The sequence below is a fragment of the Mustela nivalis genome (genome assembly GCF_964662115.1).
Source record: "Mustela nivalis genome assembly, chromosome: 19".
In the NCBI taxonomy this organism is placed as follows: Eukaryota; Metazoa; Chordata; class Mammalia; order Carnivora; family Mustelidae; genus Mustela; species Mustela nivalis.
Window position 1 is genome coordinate 3,913,730 of NC_139038.1, and position 20,531 is coordinate 3,934,260.

The following is a 20,531-nucleotide window of genomic DNA, read 5'->3' on the forward strand; positions in this document are numbered from 1 at the left end:
CCTCCACCTCCCGGGGCCGCCGTTCCCGCGGAGCCGGCTCTGGGCCCACGGGCAAACTCACTTCAGGTCGACGACCTTCCCGGGGCCCGAATCGGTCTCTAAGGGCCTCCCCGTCCCGCGGGCGCAGACCGGCCGACCCCGGGCCGAGCCGCCCTGCTCCGTCGCCGCCGCCACGGCCCGACCCCTCCGGCCCGGCCCGCGGGCTCCGGGGATCGAGCTCGAGAGTCCCCGCTCGAGGCTACGCCCGCACAGCCCCGTGCCCGCTGGATGCCGGCGCGACCGGACAGCGTGCAGCCCCGTAGGCCCCGGGACCCTTGCCCGCCGGAGGCCAAAGCCTGGGAACCACGGCGAGCGGTGACCTGGGCACGGGCAGGAAGCGAGAGCAACGCGGCGGTACTACGCGTGCGCGAACACGCACACTGGCCGAGCTGCACATGCGCAGGACGGCGGTGGCGGTGCGCCTGTTGGAGCCCACTCGGGAGCCCGTCAAATACCTGACCTCTGTTTCCCGTGAGTCCAAGCGCCCACATGTTAGGGGACGTCTCGAAAGTCTCCACCCTATCTGGTGGCTTAGAGGCGCTAGTCTGAGACTTGACCTCTGGGACCAGGGTCCGGATTTCCGACTTGTCTTTGCTCCTTTTAGGGATCAAGGAAAGGGGTCACCTCGAGTAGTGGGCTGTGTTTACGTCCTGGATCTCTGGTCCTTTCCTTGCCCTGAGATCTATTGGGTTGGCACTGAGATTCCCCAGGAGCAGGAGAGGACAATGAAAGGGTGTATACTATGCACATCACTGAAATATTACAAGTTTCACTAAAACACTGGTCTACAATTAATATCCAGTCATGACATTAGATATTATCATCCATGGGCACATGGTTTCTCCAAGAAAGGGGAAGAAAATAGAAAACTTAGCTTGTCCAGAGTATACAACGAATGCATGAAAACTGTAGAACAATCAGAAATCACGCACAAAGCAACCAAACAAACCCAGATACCCGAGATCTTGCGCATCAAAGAGAATTATGTGTATGTTAGCTGAAAATGTCATTTTTCAAAAATGGGACCATAAGGACGATGCTTTATCAGTATTTTTTGGTGAGATGATGTAATCCTTTTCTTAGCCAATTGCTTCTTAACCAGTAGCGGGTGGTGAGGATTAAAAGTAAAATCTCCTGCCATCCAAGAAATTCTCTCTGCAACTATAGAAATAAAGACAACCACGCGGGACGCCTGGGTGGCTCAGGTGGTTAAGCAGCTTCCTTCGGCTCAGGTCATGATCCCAGCGTCCTGGGATCAAGTTCTATATCGGGCTCCTTGCTCCACAGGGAGCCTGCTTCTCCGTCTGACTCTGCCTTCCACTCTGTCTGCCTGTGCTCGCTCTTACTCGCTCTCTCTGACAATTAAATAAAAAAAAATCTTAAAAAAAAAAAAAGACAACCACGCTATTGTTCTTTTTTTTTTTTAAGATTTATTTTAGAGAGAAAGAGACAGAGCAGGGGGAGGGGCAGAGGGAGAGCTAGAGAGTGAATCCTCAGTCGACTCTGTGCAGAGTGTGGAGCCCCATGCAGGACTCGATCCCACAACGCTGAGATCTGGACCTGAGCTGAAAACAAGAGTCCCCCACTGACTGAGCCACCCAGACTCCCCTGTTGTATTGTTAAATAACCATTAAACCAGACTGTGTTGCATGTCACAGACGAACTACTAACAAGACAGCAAGGAGAAAAATGACCCTCGCCTTTTCAATCAGCTCGGCAGATACAATCCATTACAAAGAAGTTCTCCAGCAAAACAATATACCTGTTTCTGGGTCACAGGACTTGCCAGCGGCATTTGCTATAAGTTTTTCATTGTTCATCCTAAATGTACCTTGTCATCTTGGTGCCCATCCGTGCCAGTTGTCTCTGTCCAAAGGAAAAAGAAAACTACTTACCCATTTCTGACAAACAGGTCCTTAAAGCTCAGAGCTATGGGTCTAGGGCCCACCCTTAACTGTCCTGGTGACAGAGAGACACTACCTTCCTTGAGGTTTACATTTCAAAGAGATGGCTCCCAGGCCCTTAAGAACAACCATCCCCTGTTACCATGCTAGCAAGAAAATGGTTTAGCTTCTAGGAGATTTAGATACAAACAAAATCCACAGAGGAAGTTTTCTCCAGGTAACACTCGTTCCAAAGGTAATAGTACTGATTTATGCTAATGAAGGGCACATAACCCATTCCTGATTTCTCTCACTGAGGAGTTGCATCAAACAAATCCTGCACAAAAGGCGTGCTTTTCCGGAAGCTGCTCTGTCCGCCCTGGCTGTGGCTGTGTAGCCCGGAAGTCCTGCCCAGCTCTTGCTGCTAGCAAGTGTGGTCTGTGCCCGAATTCCCACCAACAGACTTCTCACCAACAGAAGGCTGGAATTCATGAGAGGTGACCACACTTCCCCTAGGCCCGAGACTGGAAAACCTCCAGGCACATTTCTTCTGTGTTCTTTTCCATTTTCGGCAGGTAAAGGAAGGAAGCTATGCTGAGCACCTTGGGGAAGACAGGCAGAGCCCCCGCCTGCCCCGTCTATTGGGTCCTGGCCTCCAGCCCTTGTCTCCCCGATAGGCTCTGACCTGCTCACCTGAAGATTGGGACACCCTCCTGCCTCTCTGTCCACTCTGGTTCTCTGCCTGTGAACTCTGGCTGTCATGCCTCCTTCCCCCTCACCACACAACTCTGTCCCTCCAACTCAGAGACATCCTGGGCACCCCCAGGACCCCTGCCACATACCTCAGCCTAGATAACTCTCTGGGCGGTGAACTGGAAGCTCTTGGGGGCTCACTCCTCTCTCCAAATGACTAAACCCTGTCATTTCATATATTCATATATTTCCCCCTCCTAGAAACTTCTTTAAGCAGGGAAGGCAAATCTGAACCCTGTGATTCTGTCTGGGCCAGATCTGCACCATTTTTTTATTTTTTAAAGATTTTATTTGTTTATTTGACAGACAGAGATCACAAATAGGCAGAGAGGCAGGTAGAGAGGGGGGGGCGGGGGAGCAGCCTCCCTGGTGAGCAGAGAACCTGATATGGGGCTCAATCCCAGGACCCTGGGATCATGACCTGAGCTGAAGACAGGAGCTATAACCCACTGGGCCACCCAGGCGCCCCTGGACCTGTACCTTTAAAAAATATATACATATTATTTATTTATTTGACAGAGAAAGGGCACAAGCGGGGGCAGCAGAGGGAGAGGGAGAAGCAGACTACCCGCTAAGCAGGGAGCCTAATGCTGGTCTCTATCCTAGAACCCCAGGGTCAAAACCAGAGCCAAAGGCAGACACTTAACCGACTGAGCTACCCCGGTGCCCCAGTTCTATACCTTTTAATGTGGCTTTATTAAGATCTCTTCATTTATTAGTATTTAAAATATAAAGCTTTCTCTTTTTGTATTTGTATTAAGTACAAATATTTCCCCCATTTTGTCATTGACCTTTTGAACTTAATGTTTTACTTTTATTTTCTGCCATATGGACATAATGTTTTTAAAGATTTTTATTTATTTATTCATGAGAGACAGAGAGAGAGAGAGAGGCAGAGGCAAAAGGAGAAGCAGGCTCCCTGCAGGGAGCCCTGATGTGGAACTCGATCCCAGGACTCTGGGTCTATGATCTGAGCCAAAGGCAGACGCTTAACCATGCAAGCCCCCCAGATGACCCTCACTTTCTCTTCCTACTTTTCTTCTGTTTTGACACCATACTTGAAGAAGCCTTTCTAGCCCTTAATTTTCTAAGTAATTGCCTGTGTTGGCTCCTGTTTCTCTTTAACACATCAATTTTATGAAGATCTCTGGCAACCATCCTCAAGATTTGAGAATCTTTCTTCTCTTAAAGTCTTTCATCCATTTTTTGCCCCCAAACTAGCACATTGACGGTGACCAGAAAATGTCAGAGGCTATGAACGCTCAAGTTGCTAATCTGTATGAAAGAATTAGTTCTTCTTTGAAGCCTTGGGACATGGCTTGCTTTAATGGAAGGGGCCACAGGAGTGTGAGGGAAGTGACTGAATCTGAATTCCCTCTTATGCAAAATACTGGTTGGATGGGTTCACAGGGAAGCTGCAACAAAGTAAGACAACCCAGGGGCCTTAACAACAGAGATGAATTATCTCCAAGTTCTGGAGGCTGGGAGACTGAGATCCAGGTGTGGGCAGGCCTAGTTCCTTGGCAGGGTTGGGGGGGCTGCGGGGGCTCGGTCCCATCCTCTCTCCTTGGCTTGTAGCCGACTGTCCCCTCTCTATGTATCATCACACTCTCTTCTCTCTACCTGGGAGTCTCTGTATCCAAATTTTACTTTTTTTTTTTAAGAGTTATATATTTATTTTAGAGAGGGAGTGCATGACCAAGGGGCGGGCAGAGGGGGAGACACAAAGAGAGAGAGAGAGAGAAAGAAGCAGACTACCTGCTGAGTGCCCTGCCTAGCTTGGGGCTCATGACCTTGAGATCACGATGTCCTCCCTAAGGCTTCATTTTACCTTCATTTTCCTCCGTAGAGACCCAACACCAAAAAAGAAAGAAAAGAAAAAGAAGAAGAAAACATCACGTTCTGAGGTACCAGGGGTTAGGACATCAACACACGGAGAGGGGGAGGGGGCTTGGACGGAAGCACACAATTTTACCCTAGCCTTGGCGTCCCTGCTCTTGTCCAGTTTGCTTCCTCACTGCCTTGGTTGTGTTAACATGGGCAGAACGCTTACAGGTCATCTTATCTACGTATTTTCTTTTATAGGTTGAAGAGATGGGACCCTGAAGGCAGGAGGATTTGCACAAGGGCATGTGCTGCTTTGTAACAAAACCATTACTTTCCCATTCTCACCACCCCCATCTTATTTTATTTTATTTTATTTTATTTTATTTTATTTTATTTATTTATTTGACAGAGAGAGATCACAAGTAGACAGAGAGGCAGACAGAGAGAGAGAGAGAGGGAAGCATGCTCCCTGCTGAGCAGAGAGCCTGACGCGGGCCTCGATCCCAGGACGCTGAGATCATGACCTGAGCCGAAGGCAGCGGCATAACCCACTGAGCCACCCAGGCGCCCTCACCGCCCCCATCTTTTAGACAAGCATATTATAACTACTGGCTTATGTTCTCCAGATTGTCTACCAACAGGAGTCTGAGCAGATGGAGAAGGGACATCGTGAACAGGACAGAGGACTTGAATCAGAGCAGCTGAGGTGAATCCTGGGGTTTTGCTTCAGTCTTTAGCGCATCACATCCCTTGTTCTAAAAAACAAATCCCAGAGGTGCCTAGGTGGCAGTGGGTTAAAGCCTCTGCCTTCAGCTCAGGTCATGGTCTCAGTATCCTGGGATCGAGCCCCGCATCGGGCTCTCTGCTCGGTGGGGAGCCTGCTATGTTGTGTGCAGTTACTGTGTCTGATATGAGATCTGTAGACTTCATCTTCTCACTGAAAAGTTTTCTTCTTTTTACCAGCCTCTCCCTAGTTCCTCCACCTTCCCCACCCCTGGCAACCTCCTTTTTTTTTTTTTAACCTTCTGTTTCTCTGAGTTTGTCTTTTTGTTGTTTTTTAAGATTTCCCATATAAATGTTACCACGCAGTATTTGTCTTTCTCTGTCAGTCTTATTTCATTCCACATAATGCCCTCAAGGTCCATCCATGTTGTCACGAATGGCAGGATTTCCTACTTTCTCACCTCTATACAAATACCAATCTACAGCTCCCTGTGTATGGACCTCACATCCTCTTTATGCCCGCCTCCGTTGACGGACACCAGGGTAGTTTTCCTATCTTGGCTATTGTGAGTAATGGTGCAATGAACACAGGAGGGCAGATATTTCTTTAATATCCTGTTTTCATTTCCTTTGGTTGTATACCCGGCCATAAGAGTGCCAGATTATATGGTACTTCTGTTTTTTTGGGTTTGTTCGTTTGGTTTTTTAAAATCTTTGGAGAAACCTCCATATTGTTTTCTGGGTGAACTGGTTTGACTTTATTTATGCTTGGACTGGGCTCCTTAGCTATCCGTAAGTTTGATCAAAGTGCAAAATAAAACTTGAGGGACATCCTGAATTAAAGATGTGTTTTTCATCCAAGTTCATACAATGGATCGAAAGCAAGGCTTACCCAAAATGTGGACTCAATACTTGCGTCCATCAACAGATGGATGGATAAACTGAAAATGGTATGTATGTATCACTGTTCTTCTATGATTGTGAAAGGAACATGTAAAATGCAAACGTACACACACACAGAATGGATATTATACATCTTTAAAAAGGAAGGAATTCTTTCACACACTATAACACAAAGGAGCTTGGAAGACATTTTATTGAATGAAATAAATCAGAAACATACGCATAAAATACTGCATGATTCAAATGATAGGAGCTATCTGAAATATCCCAATCTCTAGAGACAGAAAGTGGAATGGTGCTTGCCAGGGGCTGGGGGAGAGGAGAAGGGGGAGTTCTCCTTCAGTGGGTGCAGAGTTTCAGTTTCAGGGAAGACGAAAAAGTTCTGGAGAAGGATGGTGCTGATGGTCGCACAGAGACCCGAAGGTGCATACTGCTACCAAATCATACCCTCAAAAATGGTTAAAATGGTAAATTTTCAGTCATTTTATTTTAACACAGAAGGATTGAGTGAGCAAGATTCAGATGCACAGGTGAGAAGCAGAGGTAGGAGGTAGGAGGTTGGGAAGAAGGTTCCTCTGATGTTAATGGACAGCTGGCCAAGACCTCTGTGACTGCGTCTGCGCTACCACATGCTTCCCACCTTCTTGGTTAAACAGATTCTGCCTTTATTAAACGGGAGATTTTTCCATCTAGCCTTTTTGTGCATGTGGCATTTTGTTCAAAAGATACACAAGTGGTCATGAAGTTTCTGGGTCGAGAGTGATACACGGGCTTACAAATTTCAGATGCAGACTAGAGCTGATTAATTGCGATCAAGGGGCAGGTTTTGGGTGGTCCAGGGACGTCTTAAGGTGTAGACACCGTCTGATTGTGTGAGAACACAGGTACAGTTATCTACCGGTTCAGGTTCCCAAAATGTCTCTTGGGCTCAGAGATGCCTCAGAGGAGAGCGTGAGTGCTCCCCCACCACTGAACACCCACCCCCAACACAATGTCAGTAAAACATGGAGTGGAAAAAGTCTACCAAATTAAGCGATTTAAACTAACTTTTTTAAAAAAAAAATATTTATTTGTCAGAGAGAGAGAGGGAGAGGGAGCGAGTGAGCACAGGCAGAGAGGCAGGCAGAGGCAGAGGGAGAAGCAGGTTCCCCGCCGAGCCAGGAGCCTGATGTGGGATTCAATTCCAGAATGATGGATCGTGACCTGAGCCGAAGGCAGCTGCTTAACCAACTGAGCCACCCAGGTGTCCCTTAAACTAACTTTTAATTCCAACAAGTCCATGGACCTGGAACCTTCTTGACATACTTATGTCTGTCTTGTAAGTTCTTACGTTTCGGCCCATCCGAAATTCCCTTGTCTCTTTCCTCCTTCTCCCACCAGATTGTGCCCTGAATTAGGAATAGGAAGGATGGAGAGAGCCCAACATGTGCCAAGAGGGGAGAGAGCCGGTCATCTGCTGGAGAGAGCCATCCAGACCCCTCGAGGACAGTTTTGGAGGATGGTCCAAGGCTGGGTCGGTGGCTGGAAACAGCCCTTACCTCGAGATCCCAAACTGGACACCAGTGTGGCAGTTACGTGTTTCCCTTCAAACTGGTTGCCAGGCTGGAATGACCTGTGACATCAGAGGCTTCCGACCTTCCGGATTGGAAGGACCAGATTCCATGGTGCTTGGCAGCAGAGGTGGACAACTGTATCTTCACAGACCTTTTCGCCACTCCTGGCTTTGCCCCAGCTTGGAGAAGGGACCAGGAGCTTCTGTTCATTTGGAATTTGCCCAGAACAGGGTCTAAGGTTTCTGGGAGGACAGAAAGAGCTTGGGAGAAATCATGGCTGATGATCAACCTAATCAACCGCATTCCCAGTCTGAGGACCAGAGTCCCCAGCCTAGCACCTCAGGGTACCCCTTCAATGTGGTGGATGATGAAATCCCAGGACCATCAGGTGAGAAAGGAGGAAGAGGAAGGGACTTGAGAGGCTTGGCTAGTAAAGAGGAATGGGTACAAAAGTCAGGAAGGAGTGTCTGAGTAGGGTGTGTGTGACAGGAGAGATCCAGAAAGCCGGGGATTGGAGAAGGAAAGTATAGGAGTTGGGGACAAAACTGTAACCATGGAAGGAATACCCAAGAAGCAGGGAAAGAGGGTTAGGAGATGAGGTCCAAAGAGGAGGTAAAGGAAGAGAGGAAATGATGTCATTATTCCCAGGGGAGAAGTTATCTACAATGAAATTTTGAGGATGGGGGTGGTGAAACAGTGCCAAAGATGAATGGGGACAGATGTGTATCAACAAAGGAGAAAGATGGAAACATGGTTGGGGAGATGTCAATTGTCAGGAAGCCTGGAGAGAATGAAGGGGAAGTTGAGGTTTTTGGAGGGGGAGAAGGGGTGGCTGAATTCCAAAGACAAAAGCCTTATACTGTAGCCTGGTTTCTTCACTCAGCCCCCTGGGTAGACCCCCGCCCCATGCCTGAGTCCCCCACAAGGAAGAGAGGAAGGGATGAGTCAGATGAGGAGACAGGCTCTGGCGCTGAGGACATCTGGGTCGTGGAGTCACTGTGTGGCCTCAAGATGAAGTTGAAGAGACAACGGGTGTCTTCAGTGCTCCCTGAACACCACGAGGTCTTCAAAAAGTTGCTTGGTAAGAAGATCTCCTCCAACCCTCTTCCATTTTCTCTTTAAATTCAAGAAGCTTCCAATGGAAAAGAATTTTCCAGTGGAAAAGAATTCTCTGAAGGTTGGTGAGCTCTCCATCCTTGGAGGACTCTATAATGATCCCTCACTGGGGACACATCAAAATGACAGAGGATTATGTGAGACTTGGAGAAAGGTCTGTACTTGGGATGAGAAAGCTTGGTCTCAGTTACACTCCTGAGATGTCTTAGTTCTTATTGGTCTTTAGCTTTTTTTTTTTTTTGATATTTTATTTATTTATTTGACAGAGAGAGAGAGAGAGAGAGAGAGATCACAAGCAGGAAGAGGCAGACAGAAAAAGAGGGGGAAAGCAGGCTCCCCGTTGAGGAGAGAGCCTGATGTGGGGCTTGATGTCAGAACCCTGGGATCATGATGTGAGCCGAAAGCAGAGGCTTTAACCCATGGAGTCACCCAGGTTCCCCTTATTGGCCTTTTGACTCTAAATGTCTTGGCTGTGTGTGTGCAGTTGGGCAGGGGGTGTGGAAATGACATGCCATCTTTATTCCCTTATGTCACTGTGGGATGAGAAAATGACGGGGAATGACTGTGGTCTCCGCAGTGGCATGTCCATGCATGATGAGACAGCTTCCCTGTTGACCTCCCATCCAATCTTACAGGTGTGCTCCCTCAGCTTCCCCACGCCAGAAGCCACCAAATTTCCCTGGGAGGTGACTGGTCTTTGCTCCCTTTTGTCCATCAGCCTCACCGCTGGCCACATCCTGGAAGTTCCCCAGGAGAGGCATCATTCTCCTCTTTTCCCTGGAACGCTCCCACAGTAACCCCATTCTGCTTGTCAACCTGACCTATGCCCTCTTTACACAGAGGATCCTGTCATTCAAAAATTTCTGGCCTGGGACAAAAATCTGAGCGTATCCGACAAGGTATCATTGTTCTCCACTCAGATGTGTTCTTGCTCCACCATCTGTCCTGGGGCAGGGCAATGCCTCCAAAACCTTGTCTCCAACCTCATCCTAACAACACTTCCCGTTGAGGACTCGTGGTTTCCTGCAGGTCCTCTGGGACCTGAGTCCCAGGGGTGCCCCTCAAGCTGTTGCCACCTTAAGTCCCTTCTCTTTTAGCTCTTGGGTGGGGCTCCCCTTGGCTCCAGCTTCTCAGAGACCCTCCAGAGGCCGGCTGTCCTGAAGACAAGCCCTCAGACCAGCACAGCTTGCTATCCTGGGAGCACCATCTACCCTTCCCTTGCCTTCTTTGGTTTGCAACCAACCTGTTGACACCAAATAAGCAAATTCACCCAGTCTGTCAAAGTGGGAGCACCTGCTCCAGCATCCTGTCCCCATCCCCCACTGGTTTTCCTCTCCCAGGATGTGACCTCTCTCTGACACTGTGTCTCCTCTTGCCGCCAGTATCTCCTGTCTATGGTCATAGCTTACTTCAGCCGTGCTGGCCTCTTCTCCTGGCAGTACCAGCGAATCCATTTCTTCATAGCCCTGTGAGTATTTTTGTCTCATCCCTCAGTAGAATTCGCTACCTGGGTGGATGGAGGGGGAAAGTGGGACCCTAACCTTTCATCTACTTTTCTTTTTTAAACCATTTGTAACTGTTTATTAACCTACTTTTTACAAACACTGTTGACCCCGTGTATAAAAACGATGGGTTTATAGTATAGTGTTTTTTTAGACTGTTCCTTGTAAACACAAACATCCCTGACGTCAGCCAGGAGAAGCAAACAGAAGACCCTTCTAAGAGGACAGAAGGAAGGAACGGACACGGCCCTGCCCTGAGCAAACAGACTAGCGAAGCAGCCGGTCCTGATCCTCCGTCTGTCCCCTTCCCACCGCGATACCAAGCATAATTGTTTTCCTCTACGAATTCCCATCACAAATGCCTCCATTCACGCCCCCAAGACTTAGCACAGATCTGTTGTGAGTGTTCCCGCGGGTGTGTCTTACAACACTGTCCCCAAGCCTGCGGGCGCTATGTGCATGAAGTCCTTCAAAGCTCTGGTCTCCTCCTCCACTCTCCAGGGCCAGTGGTGTTCTGGGTCAAGGCAAGGCTTCTGAGCTTGGATCCAACCCTTTCGTCTACGTCCGATTTGCTCATCCCCTTGGTGTTTCAACCTTCTAAGGACACTTCCCTCTGTTCCTATATTGCATTTTCTGTCTAGGTAATTTTGCACCTATACCTGAGGAAAACGACTTGTCCTCAAGGTCAACTTCAACTCCCAAATCTTCAGATGCTCCCCCCTTCCCCGCCCCGCCAACCTCCCTGACTTCCGCACCGCATTAGCACTTCTGTTAAAATCCGAGTGTCATGGAGATTCTGGACTATGGTTATTTCCTATCCACTCACCGCTCCACCCCCCTGTCCCCTTCCCCAATCCCATTAGACTCGATGCCTGCAGGACTTGTCAACATATTACCACACTCTCAAAGCACTGCAGAATTCCTTCTGTTTTGCATAGGTTTAAGTTATGTTGGGACTAGGAGGTGATCAGTATTGCACTTGAACATGAGAAAAAGCATCATTTATTCATTCAACAAATACATATAGAGTACACCTTATGGACCAAGGACATGAGGCAATGGGAAGAGAGGTTCAAGAGTGCGTGTTGAATTAATGCACCCAATGAACCCAGTCCTGTATTACTCATTTGGTAGGAAAGTCATGGTTACAGAATAGAACAGGGTCAGCTCCTGCCCATGAGAGATGTATATGGCCTTGCTCTATGGGAAGACAGGTTTGTGCACAAACTCGCTAAAGGGAAAGGGTGGGTGTGGGTGTTCCCCCACAGGACATGCACTCAGGCTTCCCATTGAGTTCCCTCTCCATCCTCAAGCTAGGAGAAGTCTCTGCCGAGCCATGCCTTCTTTTTTTAAAATTTTTTTATTTTTAATTTTTTATAAACATATATTTTTATCCCCAGGGGTACAGGTCTGTGAATCACCAGGTTTACACACTTCACAGCTCTCACCAAAGCACATACCCTCCCCAATATCCATAATCCCACCTCCTTCTCCCAACCCCCTCCCCCCAGCAACCCTCTGTTTGTTTTGTGAGATTTACAGTCACTTATGATTTGTCTCCCTCCCAATTCCATCTTGTTTCATTGATTCTTCTTCTACCCACTTAAGCCCCCATGTTGCATCACCACATCCTCATATCAGGGAGATCATATCATAGTTGTCTTTCTCTGCTTGACTTATTTCGCTAAGCATGATACGCTCTAGTTCCATCCATGTTGTCGCAAATGGCAAGATTTCATTTCTTTTGATGGCTGCATAGTATTCCATTGTGTATATATACCACATCCTCTTGATCCATTCATCTGTTGATGGACATTTAGGTTCTTTCCATAGTTTGACTATTGTGGACATTGCTGCTATGAACATTCGGGTGCACGTGCCCCTTTGGATCACTACGTTTGTATCTTTAGGGTAAATACCCAGTAGTGCAATTGCTGGGTCATAGGGCAGTTCTATTTTCAACATTTTGAGGAACCTCCATGCTGTTTTCCAGAGTGGCTGCACCAGCTTGCATTCCCACCAACAGTGTAGGAGGGTTCCCCTTTCTCCGCATCCTCGCCAGCATCTGTCATTTCCTGACTTATTGATTTTAGCTATTCTGACTGGCGTGAGGTGGTATCTCATTGTGGTTTTGATTTGTATTTCCCTGATGCCGAGTGATATGGAGCACTTTTTCATGTGTCTGTTGGCCCTCTGGATGTCTTCTTTGCAGAAATGTCTGTTCATGTCCTCTGCCCATTTCTTGATTGGATTATTTGTTCTTTGGGTGTTGAGTTTGCTAAGTTCTTTATAGATTCTGGACACTAGTCCTTTATCTGAATATGTCGTTTGCAAATATCTTCTCCCATTCTGTCAGTTGTCTTTTGATTTTGTTAACTGTTTCCTTTGCTGTGCAAAAGCTTTTGATCTTGATGAAATCCCAGTAGTTCATTTTTGCCCTTGCTTCCCTTGCCTTTGGCGTTGTTCCTAGAAAGATGTTGCTGCGGCTGAGGTCGAAGAGGTTGCTGCCTGTGTTCTCCTCAAGGATTTTGATGGATTCCTTTCGCACATTGAGGTCCTTCATCCATTTCGAGTCTATTTTCGTGTGTGGTGTAAGGAAATGGTCCAATTTCATTTTTCTGCATGTGGCTGTCCACATGCTCTGATCTTTATGATTTCTCTTCTCCTGCTGGGTATAGGGTTTCTTTCTTGTTCTCTCTCCAGCTCCTTTAGTTGTAGGGTTAAGTTGTGTACCTGAGACCTTTCTTGTTTCTTGAGAAAGGCTTGTACAGCTATATATTTTCCTCTCAGGACTGCCTTTGTTGTGTCCCACAGATTGGAACCATTGTATTTTCGTTATCATTTGTTTCCATGATTTTTCTCAATTCTTCTTTAATTTAGAAGAAGTATGGTGTTTAGTCTCCATGTATTTGGGTTCTTTCCAAACTTCCTTTTGTGGTTGAGTTCTAGCTTCAGAGCATTGTGGTCTGAAAATATGCAGGGAATGATCCCAATATTTTGATACCGGTTGAGTCCTGATTTAGGACCGAGGATGTGATCTATTCTGGAGAATGTTCCATGTGCACTGGAGAAGAATGTGTATTCTGTTGCTTTGGGATGAAAAGTTCTGAATATATCTGTGATGTCCATCTGGTCCAGGGTGTCGTTTAAGTCCTTTATTTCCTTGCTGATCTTTTGCTTGAATGATCTGTCCATTTCAGTGAGGGGAGTGTTAAAGTCCCCTACTATTATTGTATTATTGTTTATGTGTTTCTTTGATTTGGTTATTAATTGGTTTATATAGTTGGCTGCTCCCACGTTGGGGGCATAGATATTTAAAATTGTTAGATCTTCTTGTTGGGCAGACCATTTGAGTTGATATAGTGTCCTTCCTCGTCTCTTATTATAGTCTTTGTCTTAAAATCTAATTGATCTGATATAAGGATTGCCACTCCTGCTTTCTTCTGATGTCCATTAGCATGATAAATTCTATTCCACCCTCTCACTTTAAATCTGGAGGTGTCTTCAGGCTTAAAATGAGTTTTTTGGAGGCAACATATAGATGGGTTTTGTTTTTTTATCGTTTCTGATACCCTGTGTCTTTTGACAGGGGCATTTAGCCCATTAACATTCAGGGTAACTATTGAGAGATATGAATTTAGTGCCATTGTATTGCCTGTAAGGTGACTGTTACTGTATATGGTCTCTGTTCCTTTCTGATCTACCACTTGTAGGGTCTCTCTTTGCTTAGAGGACCCCTTTTGATATTTCCTGTAGAGCTGGTTTGGTGTTTGCAAATTCTTTCAGTTTTTGTTTGTCCTGGAAGCTTTTAATCTCTCCTTCTATTTTCAATGATAGCCTAGATGGATATAGTATTCTTGGCTGCATGTTTTTCTCATTTAGAATTCTGAAAATATCATGCCAGCTCTTTCTGGCCTGCCAGGTCTCTGTGGATAAGTCAGCTGTCAATCTAATATTCCAGTCATGCCCTCTTGATGACTGAGTGGCACTCTGTGACACTGGGTAATAAGCAACCTGTGTGTTGCTGGGAAGCTGAGCTCAGGTGGGGGAGGGGCATCCTTCCAGTCCTGCTCCTGACCAGCCACCTGATGTCTCTCTCCAGCTACCTGGCCAATGATATGGAAGAGGATAACCAGGCCCCCAAACAGGCCATCTTTTCATTCCTCTATGGGAAGAACCGGTCCGAGCGACCCTTGTTCCACAAACTGAGATTCCAATTTATACGATCCATGAACTGGAGGACCAGGGTATCCCGAGAAGAGTGTGAAGAGGTAGTTTGGCTGGAGGGATTTGGGGTGTGGGGCCCAGTGGGAGAGAGAGGAGGTGCAGCGAGGGACATGGGGATTTGGGACCAGAAAGAATTAAGGGTCTGGACGACAGGAGGGAGCAGGTCGGGGGTCGCGGGGGCAGTGCCCATCTGGAAGTTGTGTTCTCATGGGGCCGCTTGTCTTCTAGATCCAGGCTTTTGATCCAGACCTGTGGTTGTGGGGGCGAGACCGCCTCACTCTGATGCCCTAGGTCTCCTAGGGCCATGGAGGCCTGAGGTCATCGGCCTAAGGGAAGGTAGGTCTCTGTCCTCATGGGTTCAGGCACAATGATTTCTTGTGTAATGAGGAGATCTGAGGAATCCAGGAGCTGAGCCCACGCTCATCTCCCTAGCCCCACACGTCAGCCTTCCATGCACTATGAGGTGGAAGCCGTACACGCACTCAGGTCCCAGCCACGAGCTGACAACCCCACAGAGCCATGACTCAGGGAGACGTGCGGGAGGCCAGACCTCAGGAAAACCAGTTTGTCACAGAGGCATGGACTTGGCGAAATAATTCCATGGAAACCAACTGGGCCCAGATGATAGCTCTGAGGAAATGTTGACTTTCTGTGAAAAGGGAGCAAGTTTCCAATTTTTTCCCCTACATTGTGTTTTTACTTTCTCTTTCATGCCTCAGAGATATGAACTCTGGGGATTTATTTACAACAAAGTAAATGTCTAACAATAGGACATTGGATGGAACAGTCTATGTATCCAATAATAAAAGATCAATATGGACTAGCTGTGTGTTCATCCACATTTGCTTGCGAACACATTGCTTATGTCAGATGGCATCTGTGAGTCCTTTGTGTCCCCTGCCCACTTCTGGACGAGTCTCTCATCTCGTTCCATTACATCTTTCCCCTCAGGTTCACAGTCAAGGAGTTTGTCAGAATGAGTGAACCTTCAGAAATACTAGTTTCAGGGTGCCTGGGTGGCTCAGTGGGTTAAAGCCTGTGCCTTCAGCTTAGGTCATGATCCCAGGGTCCTGGGATCGAGCACCACATCAGGCTCTCTGCTCAGCCGGGAGCCTGCTTCCACCTCTCTCTCTGCCTGCCTCTCTGCCTACTTGTTATATGCCTGTCAAATTAATAAATAAAATCTTTAAAAAAAGATATACTAGTTTTAGCATAGCTTATTGTGATCAGCACGTAGAGTTATGGATTTGGGCAGACGATTAAGTAAAGATTTGGTTTAAATCATGTGAACTAGTTCTCAGTCCGTTCCGGCTCCCACAACGAAGTACTACATGGCTTTGAGCAACAGACATTTATTTCTCATGGTTTGGAGGCTGGAAGTCTGAGAGCAGGGTGCCGGATCCTTTTCTGGGTTGCAGACTAAGTGGGTTCTGAGTTATGTCACTGGGGTCTCTTTTATCAGAGCACTACTGCCATTTTTGATGGCCCCCCCCATGGCCCAATCATCCCAAAGACCTCCTCTTATAGCACCATCACCTTGTGGGTTAGGATCTCAATGTACAAATTTGAGGGAGGTGAAGAGACAAACATTAGACCATGCAGCACTGACCAAATTTAGGACTAGGTGTTATGGTTAAACATTAGGATCTAGGGTTAGAGTGGAGGATATGTGGTCATGGTTCATGATGTTGATGTTTGCAGTATGGTTCTTTGTTCAGACTTTAAGTAGCACTAAAGGACCAAGGTGAGTTTCAGGTCTAAACAACATTCTCTCAAGTTTGTTAGTTTGTTTTGTTGTTGTTTTGTTTTTGTTTTATTTTTAAAGATTTTATTTGTCAGAGACAGAGAGAGAACACAGGCAGGGGAGTAGCAGGCAGAGGGAGAAGCAGGCTCCTCATTTGAGCAAGGAGCCTGATGTGGAACTCATTCCTGGGTACCTGAACGGAAGGCAGACGCTCAACCGCCTGAGCCACCCAGGCGACCCTCAAGTTTGCTTTACTCCCTGAGCAGAATCACCTAGAGTCCTGGCTATCAAGCAGATAACCGGGTGTGACCTTAGGCTCATGAAAAAATTGGGGCGGGGTCAGGATCAACAAAGTCCAAGAGTCATAACTGAAAACGAATTGGGGTTTAGAATGAAGGATTAGAGATAAAGTTGGATTTATGAATTAGTCTAAATTCTGGTTAGAACTGACCAAGATGTCTGGAGCGTTGACTCCTTGCGATCTGACTCCTTGCGATGAACTCCTCTCTTTCTCTCAATTTCAGATCCCTGAGCCCCGGGGAGACGCAGGTTTACAGCAGGAAATCAATCTAGACACTAACAACAGGCATGAGGAAGGATGAGAGGAGTCTTTTGTACAGATAATCTAGAAGAACCCAAGACCTTATAAAATTAGCTAAAGGGAATTTTCATATTGTACTCCGAGGAGCTGGGAGTACCTATAGGAGACCAGAGAAGGACAATAAGAAACCAGGTTTTTTTCAGGATCCACCCTTTCCTGGGGCGGTACCAAATATTTCAGATTTTTTTAATTCAAATCTCATTTGAGGTAGGAGTTGGAGATCCTGTTTTTTATGCATTGGGACACAAACAAGGAGGAGATTACTTCAAAAAATATAAAACGAGAGACAAAGGATTATAATAGCCTAATATTAGGCCATGAATTTCATTGGTATATTTTGAAAATGTTGTCCTTAGAACTATTTTATTTATTTTTATATTTTATATTTATGTATTTATTTTTAAAAGTTCTGAAATAGTTATAGTTTTCAAAATATGTTCCTACAAAGTTTTGTAGAACTTTGAGATTACAGCTGTAGATAAAATATTGTTGACATATTCGGCATAGGTTTTTGTGTTTTTACTATAGCTATATATCAATTACACTTATAACTAGGTAGGTGATTCCCTCAAGTTGTTATTACTGTAAATGTTTATTTGACATGTAATTTTCATTATTAAATTGTGGGAATCAGTTGTAATTCTTTTACTTGCCTGGATGACACATTTGTAAGTTGTTTTATGTTATTTTAGGTTATTAAAGAGGACACTGCAATGTGTCTCTTGAGGAAACATAATAAAGATAAAAGGCTTCATCTTCGTGGTGTTTGTGGTCATCTCAATGGTCTTACAGTTCCTGTCCAATGATACTCTTTCTTAATGGGGTTGTGATTATTCAGCCACACTTCTTACCTTTGAAAAATAAGTGTAAGTTTTTTGTTAATGAGGATGTGGGTTTTTTTTTAAGATTTTATTTATTTATTGGACAGAGAGAGATCACAAGTAGGCAGAGAGGCAGGCAGAAAGAGACAGGGGAAGCAGGCTCCCCTCTGTGCAGATAACCAGATGCGGATGCGGGCGATCTCGATCCCAGGACCCTGAGATCATGACCTAAGCCGAAGGCAGATATTTAACCCACTGAGCCACCCAAGCGCCCTAAGTGTAAGTTACATTTTATGTAGAAAAAAAAAAAAAACAAGATAAAGTGAACCCTGAGCTTGTTTCTTAAAGCAAGAAACAAGGCAAAGATATTGAGGCAGGAAAAGGGAAAAAAGGAAGACAGAGCTATGGGGACTTAGATAATCTGAAATTCACAACAAGGCAACGTGCCTCAGTGAGATTATGCATTTTAGGCGATGATCCATGGCAAGCAGTCCCACAGGTGCAAGGGAGCACCCTTCTTTGGTAGAAGGAAAATCTACAGTATGGGATGAAATAGAACAACTGGAAAGAAATGAGGCTTTGGGAGAACTTTCTGAGAAACACAGTAAGATAGGAGGAGCTAAAGCTGTCAAATAACAGAGGCATGGAGAAGAAAGAGTTAATGGCAGGAATCCTGAATATTGGAGGAAACCATCTTGGGGGATGGTAGCACCAGAGAATACTGGGGCTGTCTCAAATACCAAGCTTCAGTGTCCGCGGGAAGCATCCCATGGATGTCTTGGCACATAGATGCATATCACCCGTCATGAAGCTCACCTGAGCTTGGTGACCAGAGTTTTTACTGGGGTTTCATTATGCAAGTGTGATTAACTCCATCATTGGCCATACCTCGAACACAGTCTCCAACTCTCTTCCTTCCCCTAGAGATTGGGCTGATATCAAGTGGTTCAAAGCCCCACCCCTGTTGGGGTTCCTGGTATGGCTGGCCCTATCCTGACTCATCTCATTAGCACAAACTCAAGTTTGGTCCACGGGGCCCAGTGTGAGTAACAAACACTCCTATCACTCAGGATTCCAAAGATTTAGAGGTTCTCTCCCAGGGAGCAGGGAGGGAGAGGTATCTAAAAAATTATTTATACAACACACTGGCTATGGTGGAGATTGGCAAAACTCAGTTAGTCAGGGAAGGTAACAGTTTGGGGACAGATCTATCACAGGAGATGTTGGCGAAGTTGAATAAATAAAGATTGAAATAATGGGGTCCTCATGGGGATTTGGAATAGCTTGGGAGATGTGAGATATGTAGGAGATGAACCCAGCACTCTATTAAGCAACAACAAGCCATGGAGTAAAGAGAAACCAAAGGGAAAATTGTGTGTGTGTGTTTGTGTATGTTGGGGTTGGGGTTGGGGTGCAGTTCTGATAAATGAGATGAACTCCTAAGCCTGGAGCAATTTCAGAAAGTGAAACCACCAAGGTCAGAAGAGCCACACGGACATCAGCATCTGATTACAGCAGCTCAAGGAGAGGGATGGCATTCAGAATTGGGACACAGTTGATGGACTGGGAACAGCAGAGGCTAGATTCTGCAGACACGGAAACAAAGAGGAGACACAGTATGGCACCTTGGAAACAGATATAACACATGAGACACCTAGGACTTAAAATGTATATTTAAGAAGCTTTAGGTCTCTGCAAGGTGGCAGGTAAAGGCAGATTAGGAAACAACTCAAATGAGGAAAGACCTGAATGTAAAGGCACAAGAAACAGGACGGTGGATGCACATAATAAAGCAGTAAACAACAGGCAAGAAAGCAAACAGTCCGGTGACTGATGCCAGGTGAGAACTGGGAGTGCTTGGGAACACTGGAGCAGAACATGGTGGTTTCAGCCTGAACACCTAGAGAAACAGAGATCAGGACGGATCCAGTTGAAAGAAGGGGGAGCCGAGGCTGCTGAGAAGGGGGTGAAGCTTAAGACACGGAGGATAAAGAGAGGGACCAGCTGAGAAAGTGGGAGAGGCTAGAGGCCACCGAAGGCTGAGAAGGAATACGGATCCAGGGAGGTGGTTCGGAAGTGTGAGCTGATGGCAGAAGCACGTGTGGCTCCCAGAGCACAGAAGAGTCAGAGCAGCCAAGCTTCTGGAACCGGAAAGCATCCAGGGCTATAGGTGGCCGCTGAGGGGAGGTCAAAAGGCAGCAACAGCAAAGTTCAGCCACACAGCAGAGGAGCAGCGGGCTTGTCCTGAGAAGCAGGAGTGATGGAAGAAGTCCAGTGCCTGGAGATGGAAAAGTAGGAGAGTGGTGGGGATCAGGGGTGTGATGTGGCTCAGTCAGTGAAGCAGCTGCCTCGGCTCAGGTCATGATCTCAGGGTCCTGGGATCGAGCCCCGCATGGGGCTCTCTGCTCAGCAGGGAGCCTGCTTACCCCCACCCTCCACCTGCCTCTCTGCCTACTTGGGATCTCTCTCTGTCTGTGTCAAATAACTAAGACTGAGTGACAGACAAGGAGGAGCTGCTTTGTGAAGGGGAAACACGGAGAAAACTAGAAAGAAATAGGAGCAGGGACTCAGGAAGAGTCCCGCGGGCAACTCCGGGGCGCCTGTCTCAGGAGCTACTCCCATTCTCTCAGCTTCTCCCTCAGCAGGCAGCCACGTTCCCTCTACCGCTACTCTCATCCTAGATAAGGCGGGACTGTCTTATTCTTTTCAGTTTTCCCCTTTATTTCTCCTTTCCTTCCTTTCCCTTTTGCTTCCCTCTCCCTTACTTTTCCCTTCCCTACCTTTCCCTCCCCTCCCCTTGCCTTTTTACTTTTTAAGTGTGGCTTCTTCGAGACGTCCC

The 20,531-nt window shown here is 46.6% G+C and overlaps 2 protein-coding genes across 2 annotated transcripts in view; one reads left to right on the plus strand and one right to left on the minus strand.

Annotated features, from left to right (window-relative positions):
• The window catches only part of RBAK (RB associated KRAB zinc finger), an 813,856-nt gene that overhangs the window by 68,555 nt on the left and 724,770 nt on the right, over window positions 1–20,531 (minus strand). The window lies entirely within an intron of this gene.
• On the plus strand, window positions 7,955–14,817 carry LOC309854197 (speedy protein E4-like; the record flags this gene model as incomplete). The annotated part of the gene is made up of 6 exons (XM_082713024.1): window positions 7,955–8,069; window positions 8,565–8,762; window positions 9,638–9,696; window positions 10,180–10,265; window positions 14,402–14,570; window positions 14,755–14,817. 6 exons carry the CDS (start codon window positions 7,955–7,957, stop codon window positions 14,815–14,817), a joined length of 690 nt encoding a protein of 229 aa, XP_082569150.1.